Source organism: Artemia sp. Qi Xiang Cuo, chromosome 18 (assembly GCF_049724085.1).
Source record: "Artemia sp. Qi Xiang Cuo chromosome 18, ASM4972408v1, whole genome shotgun sequence".
Lineage (NCBI taxonomy): Eukaryota > Metazoa > Arthropoda > Branchiopoda > Anostraca > Artemiidae > Artemia > Artemia sp. Qi Xiang Cuo.
Window position 1 is genome coordinate 4,694,836 of NC_142811.1, and position 13,012 is coordinate 4,707,847.

General features: G+C 32.3%; 1 protein-coding gene across 3 annotated transcripts in view; it reads left to right on the top strand.

Moving 5' to 3' along the window:
• The window catches only part of jbug (filamin-type immunoglobulin domains fbug), a 367,002-nt gene that overhangs the window by 70,458 nt on the left and 283,532 nt on the right, over window positions 1-13,012 (top strand). For all 3 annotated transcript variants that reach the window (XM_089104337.1, XM_089104338.1, XM_089104339.1), the window contains one exon: window positions 9,204-9,417. In XM_089104337.1, coding sequence (XP_088960463.1) covers window positions 9,204-9,417 — 214 coding nt within the window. The remainder of the gene's footprint in view (window positions 1-9,203; window positions 9,418-13,012) is intronic.

A 13,012-nucleotide genomic window follows, 5' to 3' on the forward strand; every position in this document is an offset into this window, starting at 1 on the left:
TAATTTTGGCAATAGTTCCTTGTAGCGCACTTTTTTTCGGATGTCTGGGCATGTAAATATCCATAAAAGAAGCTGCCCTTGGTTTCAGAGTACTTTTCTTCTCTTACCTCAGAAAATTGATGGAGTAAAGCTCCTTCATGAAGAAAGAAGTGTGGAAATTCATACATCAGTAACTTAGATAACTCTAATGCAGCGAATCCAATATAAATAGGTTTATCTAGATTTATTTTTGACTAATCCATTCTGGATACCGAGAAATTCTTGCTACAGCTCTCTTCACTGAAGAAAAATGAGTTACAGGTGTCAACATGGCCATTATTTTCCCATTTCGTATCTGCTGTCTTTGGGACAATTAACCATTTGTCTGAAGGGCAATATTGAACCCGTATTGAAATAACATACAGATTGTATGTAACATACAGGTTGTAATAACATACAGGCCCATACAGGTTGTCAAAAGGACGAATCAGCAATGGTTCATGACCGGTTGAGCTTTTGGTGCGCAACGCTAAACTTAATGAAACTATATATTTCGAATCAACATAATAAGCCAATTCTTTTGATATATCTATTGGTATCAAAGTTCCGGTTTTTAGAGTTTCTGTTACTATTGAGCCCCGTCGTTCCTTATTTACTGTTTGTTACCACGAACTATTTGATAATGGTTAGTAATAAATATCAATTCAGTACTTTCTAGTATGTTTGCGAAACATATTAAAAAAAAAACTATTTTTTTATGGTTACGTTTCTGTATCGATCGGAAATTCCGTCATATTAGTGAAATAACACATAGAAGTGATGTATCAAAGATTAATGAAAATAAAATTAAAAAAAGGTAAACTAAATAATAAATAATTAATTACTTAGGTAATATGTTAGATTAACTTGATTAAATATTTTATTTTATTTTATTCTATTTAATTTTGTTTATTTAACATTAATTTAATTTTATTTTATTTAATATTTTAGATTAACTTGATTAAATATTTTATTAAATTTCATTTTATTTAATTTTATTTTATTTTATTTAGTATTAATTTTATTTTATTTTATTCAATATTTTAGATTAACTTGATTAAATATTTTATTAAATTTTATTTTATTTAATTTAATTGTATTTTATTTAGTATTAATTTAATTTTATTTAATATTTTAGATTAACTTGATTGAATATTTTATTAAATTTTATTTTATTTAATATTAATTTTATTTTACTTAACATTTTAGATTATATTGATTAAATGTTTTATTTAATTTAATTTTATTTATATTTTAGATTAACTTGTTTTAAATTACTAAATAGAAAAGTTTGGGAAACTTACAAGAACAGAAAATAGTGCTGGTGTCGAAAAGAAAACATCCAATACCATCTTGTGTTTGGGAGGTTTGTTGTTCCCCAAACCTCTGCATGCTGTCTTTTTAGTTACTGAAAAAGATACCGCTCAAGTTGTTCATTCCTTGACGTATTATACAACCGGTTTTTTCGTTAGTTTCTTTCAGCTTAGCTTGAGAAAAGACAAAGAGAAGTGACAGAAGAAACAATTCGTTTAAATAGAACAATAAAAAGTTTTTTTTTTCAGTACTATAAAAGCTTCAGCGTGAAGAGTGAGCTGTTGAGGAGGGGACAACCCGATCATATAGATAATAGTTTCTGTTCGTTTTAAGGGTACTTGTATGGTAAACCCACTGCCGCTCAAATTGTTCACTCATTGACGCATTAAAGAACCATTTTTGTTTCGTTAGTTTCTTTCAGCTTAGTGTGAGACAAGACAAAGAGAAATGACAGAATAGATGGGAAATATATAATTCGGGCTATTTGTTTGCACATTAGGGGGGTGGGGATAAAGTATTTGGACAGTGTGAAGTTAGAAAACAATTCTTACTAAATAACATGCTGAATAATTGTAGCTAACACATTAGGCATGCAGACCCGCTACACTTTACCCCCCCTCCCCCTAATGTGCAAATATATAGCCCAAATTCGTTTCTAAAGTATTATATTGTTTTCATACTTTGGTATATTTTAGTAGGATTGAGCGTCAGAGAAACATATAAGAAGAAAATTAGGCAGGGCGTATGTTACACAAGTACCCTTAAAAATTCAGGGAAGGGTAAAGACAGCAGAATTGTTTGTCCAGTAGACCTACCAGTTTAAAATCAACAAGCCTACTTAATCTGCCAAGATTTCGCAAGCCAAACTAGACCTAGTTTGTACAGACTAAATTTTAACTTAAAATAATTCCTGCAAATGAAAAAAAGATGATTAATAATCACTTGCTGAGAAATTTCCGCTTTAATTCTATTGCATTGTAAATTAAATGAATTAACTATCCAACTCTTATTGAAATTTTTATGTTTTAATGGAGTTGCCTAACGCTACTTTATGGTAGTTTTTAATCTCTATCTCCTTGTGTTACATTGCCGAAGTTCCATCTCTTGTAAGGTTCTCTTTGTCCCATACTTAAGATGCTTCTTTATTTTCCGGGTTGCAGCGGTTGCCAGCAACCTAGCAAGAGACGATCACGTCCAATACTAAAAAATGTAATAGCCCATAACTCCTGAAAATAGTGTCAGATCAAAACAAGAAGTACATTATTAGAACCTCCTCGTCTGAAAACCCTGTACAGGAAACTTTCTGTCCCTTGGCTTGAATAACGAGAAAATCTATTTGCTTGAAAAACAACATAAGTTGCTTGAACTACGATATTCTGCATATAAGGAATCTTTTTTTCTTTTTTTTTCTTCCTTTTTTCCTCAGATAGCTTGGCACTGGGACGTCGTAGAGAGCTGTTTAATGGGTCATTTTAAATACGATTGATGTGATTAAAAATCTTTTATAGCTAAAAAAATAGATTTTAAAGTATAATCAATTTTTCACGAAAAACTACATTTTTCATGTACAAGATAGATCAAACAGTTCGTGGTAAGGAGCGACCCGGCTCAATGGTAATCGAAACTCTAAAAAACGGAATTTTGATACCAATAGATACATCAAAAGAATCAGATTTCACTGCTGATTTCAAATATATAACTTTCATTAAGTTTAGTGCTACCCATCAAAAGTTACGCGCCTGAGAAAATTTTGCTGATTTTCGAAAAAAAGGGGGAAAAACCCCCTAAAAGCTATAGAACCTTAATGAAATTCACACCATCATATTCAGCGTATCAGAGAACCCTACTGTAGAGGTTTCAAGCTCCTATCTACAAAAATGTGGAATTTTGCATTTTTTGCCAGAAGAAAGATCAGGGATGCGAGTTTATTTATTTTTTTTTTCCCAGGGGTGATCGTATCGACCCAGTGGTCCTAGAATATCGTGGGAGGGCTTATTGGAACGGAAATTAAAAGTTATAGTGCCCTTTTTAAGTGAAAAAATGGAGGGCAACTAGGCCCCCTCCCACGCTAATTTTTTCCCAAAGTCACCCGATCAAACTTTTGAGATAGCCATTTTGTTCGCCAGGGTCGAAAATATAATAACTATGTCTTTTAGGATGACTTAATCCCCCGAAGTCCCCGGGGGGAGAGCTAAAATTTATGAACTTTACCCAATGTTAACATATAGTATTGGTTATTGGGAAGTATACAGAAGTTTTCAGGAGGTTTTTTTCTGGTAGTGGGGGGGGGGGAGTGTGTGTGTGTGTAGGGGGTTATGCTGGAGGATCTGCTTATGAAGGAAATTAAATTTTTTTTAACTTCTAACGTAAAGAGGGTGGTATTGACTAAGGGGAGAACCCCTCATATACGTAATAACATATACGTAATAAAAAAAAACAATGAAAATAACAAGCGATACGGCACAATAGTAATCGAAACTTTTAAAAACGGAATTTTGATGTCAATAAATGTATCAAAAGAATGGGTTTATAATGCTGATTCTAAATATATTTTTTATTAAGTTTAGTATTACTCATCAAAGGCTACGAGCCTGAGATAATTTACCCGATTTTTTAAAGAGGGGGGAAACATCCCCTACAAGTGAAAGAATTTTAATGAAAATTACACCGTCAGATTCAGCGTATCAGAAAACCCTATTACATAGGTTTCAAGCTCATATCTGCAAAAATCTGCAACTTTGTATTTTTTGCCAGAAGAAAAATATACGAATATAGAAGTTAGTTACGCAAGTTAATTTGTACATTACGTCATAACCAAATTAAGAGACATCCATTTAGCAAAAGAAAAATAAAATTTTTATGCAAATTTTGTTTACTTATTCAATGACGGTGGGCCAAAATAAAAGCTGCATTAACTAAAAAACGATCAAAAAATTAAATTAAAAAAAAGTTTTTTAAACTGAAAGTAAGGAGCGACATTAAAACTTAAAACGAACATAAATTATTCCGTATATGAACGGGGCTGTCCGCTCCTCAACGCCTTGCTCTTAACGCTAAAGTTTGACTTTCTCACGACTCTATTTTTTTTCAAACAATAAAAAACTTCAGCGTAAAGAGCGAGGCGTTGAGGAGGGGACAGCCCCTTTCATATACGGAATAATTTCTGTTCGTTTCAAGTTTTAATGTCGCTCCTTACTTTCAGTTTTAAAAACTTTTTTTTATTTAATTCATGTACAAGATCGCTAGCGCTGCCTAAGTAAAGAACGATCTGGGCAAAATGTGTTTTTTTTTTTTTTTTGGTTCTCCATACCCGGGCACTTCATATCGAAGGAGTTGCCGTAGAAACTTCGAAAAGGGTTCATTCGATTGGAAATTGGAGTGGCTAGTGCCCTTTTTAATAATATAAAGGGGTTTGTGGGCAACTATCCCCCTCCCCCGCGACCATAATTACCCACACATACCATCAAAATTTGTAGATAGCCAGTTTGTTCAGTGGAGTTGATTTACAGATAGAAAATGTGTTTTTGAGGAGGATAATCCCCCACAGCCCTCAGGGCAAGGGTTTTAGATTATACCCTGGGGGCATACAAGGTTTTATATAAGGCGATGTCGTAGAAACTTCAAAATCGGTTCATTCGATTGGGAATTCAAAGGGCTAGTTCCATTTTTAATAGTCGAAAGTGATTGGAGGGTAACTAACCCCCCTATCACGCCCACCATTTCCCCAACACATCCAGTCAAAATTTTGATATATCCATTTTGTTCAACGTAGTCGAAAGTTCTAAAAATTAGGTCTTTTAGGATGATAACGCCATCAGAGCTTTCAGTGCAAAGGTTTTAAGTTATGCCCTGGGGGTATATAAGGTTTATATAGAAAGTTGTTGTAGAAATTTCAAAAGGGGCTCATTTGATTGGAAATTGAAATTGCCCTTTTTAATAGTCGAAAGTGAGAGGAGAGTAATTAACCCCCCTCTCACGCCCGCTATTTCCCCAAACACATTCAATAAAAGTTTAATGATAGCCATTTCGTTCAATGTTGTTGAAACTTCTGGAAATTATGTATTTAAGGATGACAAACCCCCCATAGTCCCCAGGGCAAAGGTTGTAAATTATGCCCTGAGGGCATATAAGTTTTTTAATGATAGAGTTGTCGTAGAAACTTCGAAAGGGGCTCATTCAATTGGAAATTGAGAGGGCTAGTTTCTTTTCAATAGTTGAAAGTGATTGGACGGTAACTGACCCCTCTCTAACGCCCACCATTCCCCCAAACACATCCAATCAAAATTTTCAGATAGCCATTTTATTCAACGTAGTAAAAAGTTCTGGAAAAGAGTTCTTTGAAAGTGATTGGAGGGAAACTAACCCCCCTCCCACGCCCACCTTTCCATTTGACTATTTTTAAAAACTAAATGTTGCCATAAGATTAAATCAAAATGCACTGTGTTAATGCTAATTCCCAACAAGGCATCTCAGCAGTATCCCAAGAACGACTGAGGGTATTATGTACAAACTTTCGGGGCTGCTTCTGCTCTTAAAATCCAACCAAATCAAAATAGCGTAAGTGTATCCAAGGTATCGAAGAAAGTGAACAGATTTTTTTGCGAATGGTATCAAGTTTTCTATTTCAGGTTAACTACTAACGGTATGAAACTAAATTAAACACTGCTATTTTGTGTCAAGATTTTTGAGACAGTGCATGCTGTTAAAAATTGTTGAACATTTTTCTCCAGCATACAACTAGCAGGCCAAACTATTAAGTTTTAAAAAACAGAAAAGATTTTAAGTATTATTTTCTTTTTCTCTGAAAACACTGTCAATATAAAACGAACAGAAATTAATTGAAACACTTTCCATAAAATAAGTTTTTCAAAGAAAAGTAAAGAAGTCCATTAAACAAAAAATGAGCAAAAATAAAATCTAATAATCTACCAAGCGTGAAACTACCGCAAATCAGATACGTTATAGTTTCTGATTTTTTAGTTTTGATGTTGGAAAGTTTTCAGTTGAAAACTTGTTTTTTTTTTATTTAATTTCTCATCGTTTTTTTCAAATAATGCTGGGAAATCTGGCGCCTCCTTCATAGCAATGTCCCTCTCCCATAAAAACTTCCTCCATTGAAAGATCCTTTCACGTAACCCCCGATCCAACCCCTCCCACTAAAAGAAAAAGTCCCTCTTGAAAATGTCTGTATACTTCCCAATAACCAATACTACATGTAAACATTGGACAAAGTTCATAACTTGCAGCCCCTCCCCAGGGGACTGTAGGGGATTATGTCATCCTCAAAGACATAGTTATTGTATTTTTCGACCATGCTGAACAAAATGGCTATCTCAAAATTTTGATCGGGTGACTTCTGACTTTTAGGGGGTGTTTCCCCCTTTTTTGGAATATAAGGTAAATTTTCTCAGGCGTATAACTTTTGATGCATAAGAATAAACTTGATGAAACTTATACATTTGAAATCAGCATAAAAATGTATCTGTTGGTATCAAAATTCCTTTTTTTAGAGTTTCGGTTACTATTCAGCCGGGTCGCTCCTTACTTACAGTTCGTTACCACGAACTGTTTGATTGATGAAGTACAAGAGAGGTATCACTGCTGCAGTATAAGATCTCTGTCAAAATTAAAGTAGGATTTTCCGAATTTTGTGTACTTCTATGAAAGGAATAGTAATTTTACTAAGACGGAGATCAAAGAATTATGTTGTAGATTTTGGACTCGTTGCCACAGAGTACGTTGAACTCGAATCCTTCAGCTCTGAAGGAGAGCTCTTTCTCCACTTGCCTGTGGCAACTTATAATTTATATATGCCATGATGTTTATGGTGTCTAGGATTTCATAATAATGACAACTTGATTCAGGAATGGTAACTATTTTTACCGTCCGCCTTAAAAATAAAAGTATATAACAGAAAAAAAACTATGGTGATTTTTAAAAAATATAAAATCCCTCGAATATTGAACTATATCGATCTTTTTTGTATTTTGTAATAATTGATTTTATTTAAAAAAAAAACTATTTTTTAATTACAAAAGGCACTAAATGTAGTAATGTTGAGACTCATTTGGGCTAAATCGCCAATTAGAGGCTCCATACTCAAGGCTCTATTATTTTATGTTCGGACTGGATTTGACTAAGTCCCTCTTCATTCTAACGTTTAGACTCCATTGGACTAGATCTCCAGTTAGGGAATTCCTACTCAGAGGCTTCATTATTTTATGTTTAGATTCGACTGGACTAAGTCTGCAATTAGAGGCACATGCTTGAAAGCTTCATAATTTTAATGTTTAGACTCCTTTGGACTAAATCTTTAATATGAGGCTCCATACTCAAGGCTGTATTATTTTATTTTCAGACTCGATTTGATTAAAGCCTTCTTCATTATAACGTTTAGACTCCTTTGGACTACATCTCCAATTAGAGAATTCATACTCAGAGGCTTCATTATTTTACGTTTAGGTTCCACTAGACTAAATCTCCAATTAGAGGCACATGCTTGGAAGCTCCATAATTTCAATGTTTAGACTCCTTTGGACTAAATTTCAATATGAAGCTCCATACTCAAGGCTCTATTATTTTATGTTCGGACTCGATTTGATTAAATCCCTCTTCATTATAACGTTTAGACTCCATTGGATTACATCTCCAATTAGAGAATTCATACTTAGAGGCTTCATTATTTTACATTTAGGTTCCATTGGACTAAGTCTCTAATTAGAGGCACATGATTGAAAGCTCCATAATTTTAATGTTTAGACTCCTATGGACTAAATCTTCAATTAGAGACTCCATACTTAGAGCCCTCATAATTTTAATGTTAAACTCCATTGGCATAAATCTCCAGTTAGAATATCCATACTCAGATCTTATTTCACGTTCGATTCCATTGGACTGAATCTCGAGTTAGAGGCTCCATTGTTATAGGTTTTAAACTCCCTTGGAATGAGTCTCCAATTAGAGGCTGCATTGTTTTATGTTTAGACTTCATTATTTTATTAGACTCCATTGTGTTGGACTCGATTTAGACTACATTATTTTATGTTTGGAACTAAATCTTCGATCAGAGGATCCATGCTTGAAATTCCACTATTTTAATGTTTAGAATCCATCGGATTAAATCTACAGTTAAAAGCTCCATTTTTGGAGGCTCGATCTTTTTATGTTTAGGTTCCAATCGACTAAATCTCCTGTTAGAGGCTCCATTATTTTATGTTTTAGACCCTGTCGAACTAAATAACCAATAAGAGTCTATATGCTTAGAGGCTCCATCATTTAATATATAGATTCCGTTGGACGAAATTGGACCCAAACTAAGAAACTATTGAGTTTGACAAATAATTTAATAAATAACTATAATCACAAATAACCTGGTTATTAGTTTAACCGGTAAATAGTTAAACCGGGTACTTCAAAGCAACTTCCAAAAAAATTTTCCAGCGGATATAGTTAGTGAGTGTTAGTATAGTTAGTATAGTTAGTGTAAGTCTCCAAGTTGAGGCTCTATACTTAGAGGCTCCGTCATTTAATATCTAGACTCCGTTGTACGAGATTGAACTTAGACTAAACAATTTTTGAGCTTCGTAAACCACGTATAAATTAATAAAAAATAAAATAGTAAAATAATAATAATAAAAACCACGTATAAATTATAATAACGAATAGTTTAAACCACGAATAATATTAAGACAGATGTAAAAAGTTACAAACCGGGTACTTCAAAGCAACTTCCTAAAAAAGTTCCCAACGGAACTATTTAGTTATAATCTGTCTTGTGTTTTTAAATAATTACTTTGGTTTTTCAATTAGTGAAAAAAGGGATTTTGAGAACGAAAGAGACCAGAAACTAATTTGATCTGTTTTTCTTTTAGCGTGCAAAACTGCGAAAGGGCAATGCGTTTGGCTCAAAAGGTTTTCAACATTCCTATGGTCCTGGAACCAGAGTATCTTGCCTCCCCTTATTTGGACGAATTGTCAGGAATGACATATTTATCATACTTCATGAAGGAACTTAGTCCTGGATATTATGCAACCCTGCGTTGGGTTCAAAGTCAAGTTCCTGAATGCAATGTAAAAAATTTTACGGTAAGGAAATTTGAATATGTTTTAAAATTACAAATATAACCACGGGATATAATCCTTTGGTAGACTAACTATTACCTGGATAAAGCCATATCAGAAAGTTATGCCAGAGGAGGTAAGAACCTCTTCTTTGAAACAAGAAGAGGCTGGATAAGAGTAAAAATAAGAAAATAATAAATGTTCTCATTTAAATCTTGGTGAGGACAGAGCTGCTGGTAGAACTTGTGATCTGGGACTCCGATCCGAGTCCCATGAAGCTATTAACATGATTGCTGAAGCAGCTCTTTCACAGAGGCATGAGGGGCTGGTACTTCTCAAAGCCAGACGCACCAATTGAGGACAGGGTGGTATTTACCCCCCTCCTAAATTTTGAGAAATATCTATGGAACTTTTTTTTATTTTTGTCGAAGTAAATCGAAAAAATTGCCCTGTTAGAATTGAAGTTACATTCCACATCCCCCCTCTCCCCGAAAAATTTTCGTGAATGGACCTCACTGTTCAGAGGATATATTAAACTATTCATAAACAGTGCAGAGAGTATGATAATTTGGTATTTGAAATCTTTTTTACTTTTTAGTGCAAAGCATAGTTGAAAATTGACTAATTTTCTATGGTGTTTTCATATCGCAGTCAAACAGTTTGTGGTAACGAACTGAAAGTAAAGAGCAACTCGGCCCAATAGTAACTAAACTGTAAAAAATAGAATTTCGGTAACAATAGATGCATCAAAAAATTATTTTTTTATTCTGATTTTAAATAGATAAAATTATTATGTCTAATTTTACTAATTAAAAAATACGTGCCTGAAGAAATTTGCCTGACGTTTAAATCTACTTAAGCAAAATGTTTAAATCTAATTAATAAATCATAGCTTTTTTCGAATTATAAAACAATAGATTGTACGACAAATGTAGTTAGATATCTCTTCCCTGGGGTCTCAGAAAAGAAAAAGGAAGAAGGCCAAGTAATATTTTCTAGGTTAAGTAATTCATTGCCAAAGGGGATGAGAAGAGGTCACAAGCAAATACGTTCTGGTATAACACTGCTATGCATATAATGCACGACATAGCCTATATAAATGCACGACATAGCCTACTTCGTTGTTTTATCTTAGGTCAGGAGTAAGGATTTAAATAGAGTTGAAGCCTCGTGGGAGGAATTAAAGAGCGTACTTTTTAAGGGAATATGGGAGGATGAATGTGTGCAGATGTATTGGCCTCAGGCGCCTTGGTGTTGCAATAAGCTAGTAGTAGTAGTAGTAATAAATTGTGTTAATATTCTTGCAATGAATCAATTCGTTAGCAATAGTAGCTATTATAGTTTTATTATTATTTTATAACTTTTCCAATAACTCACTAATAAGTGTATAAATTTCCGTATTTTGGTCTTTGCCTGTATTTTTATTTGTGTCCGTTAGTTTTGCCACATATATATATATATATATATATATATATATATATATATATATATATATATATATATATATATATATATATATATATATATATATATATATATATATATATATATATATATATATATATATATATATATATATATATATATATATATATATATATATATATATATATATATATATATATATATATATATATATATATATATATATATATAGTATATATATATATATATATATATATATATATATATATATATATATATATATATATATATATATATATATATATATATATATATATATATATATATATATATATATATATATATATATATATATATATATATATATATATATATATATATATATATATATATATATATATATATATATATATATATATATATATATATATATATATATATATATATATATATATATATATATATATATATATATATATATATATATATATATATATATATTATTTTTTTTGTTGAAAAAGGAGGATAGTTTTCGGAGATTAGGGAGAGGGAAGGGGGGAGGATGGTTAGATCTGTGACAATGTAAATTGTTTTATTGACTTTTTTTCTCCTTACTTTCTTTTTTTTTTGAAAAAATCAGAATTTATTAATAATTATTATTGTTTTTATTTATTTTTGATTAAAGAGCGGTTAGAAGATACAGCCACCAACAGGATTTTTTTTAAATCTTAATGTGGTTGTCCAGTTATTTCTGATGTTTGTTGAATGTTTTTTTTCGGTAAAGTAAAAATGTCTATTTCTCTATGTCTCTATTTATTGATGTATCGATCTGTTTTATATTAAATAAAAAAAACAAGTTTTTTAAACTGAAAGTAAGGAGCGACATTAAAACTTAAAACGAACAGAAATTATTCCGTATATGAAAGGGGCTGTCCCCTCCTCAACGCCTCGCTCTTTACGCTAAATTTTTTTATGGTTTTAAAAAATAGAGTTGTGAGAAAGTCAAACTTTTTATTGTTTTAAAAAATAAAGTTGTGAGACAGAGTCAAACTTTAGCGTAAAGAGCGAGGCGTTGAGGAGGGGACAGCCCCTTTCATATACGGAATAATTTCTGTTCGTTTTAAGTTTTAATGTCGCTCCTTACTTTCAGTTTAAAAAACTTGTTTTTTTTATTTAATTTCTGATCGTTTTTTAGTTAATGCAGCTTTTATTTGCATAAAAATTTTACTTTTCTTTTGCTAAATGGATGTCTTTACAAATTAACTTACGTAACTAACTTCTATATTCGTATATTTTTCTTCTGGCAAAAAATACAAAGTTGCAGATTTTTGCAGATATGAGCTTGAAACCTATGTAATAGGGTTTTCTGATACGCTGAATCTGACGGTGTGATTTTCATTAAAATTCTTTCACTTGTAGGGGATGTTTCCCCCTCTTTAAAAAATCAAGTAAATTTTCTCAGGCTCGTAGCCTTTGATGAGTAATACTAAACTTAATAAAATTTATATATTTAGGATCAGCATTATAAACACATTCTTTTGATACATTTATTGACATCAAAATTTCGTTTTTAAAAGTTTCGATTACTATTGAGCCGTATCGCTTGTTTTTTTACTGTTTTTTTTATTACGTATGTGTTATTACTTATATGAAGGGGTTCTCCCCTTAGTCAATACCAGGCTCTTTACGTTAAAAGTTTAAAAAAATTTTTATTCACAAACCACTGAATCACAAAGGCCGTTTAATTAGAATAGATAACTCTTTTGAAAGCACTAAAAAAAAAACTGTAGCTTAAAGAGCGAGATATTGACTTGGGGGAGAATCCCCTCACATACGTTATAATTTCTGTTCGTTTTAAGTTCTAATATTCCTTCTTACATTTCAGTTGAAAAAACTTGTTTTTTTTTTGATTAAATTATTATCTTTTATCAAATTTTTCAGTTACTTAGGGCGCCCCAGTAATTTCCAGTGCCCGGCCAAACACGAACCATCATAACCAGAGTTTGTCGCAATATTAACAGCCTCCTCTAGCCCCCCCCCCCCCTACCGAAGCCCTACGGCCGGAAAATTGTTGAATTCGTCCCAATAACCAATAAATAATGCGTGCAAGTCCGATACTCCCTTCATGGCAATGTCCCTTCCCCCATGAAAACTTCCTTCATGGAAAGATCCTTCCATATAGCCCCCGACCCGC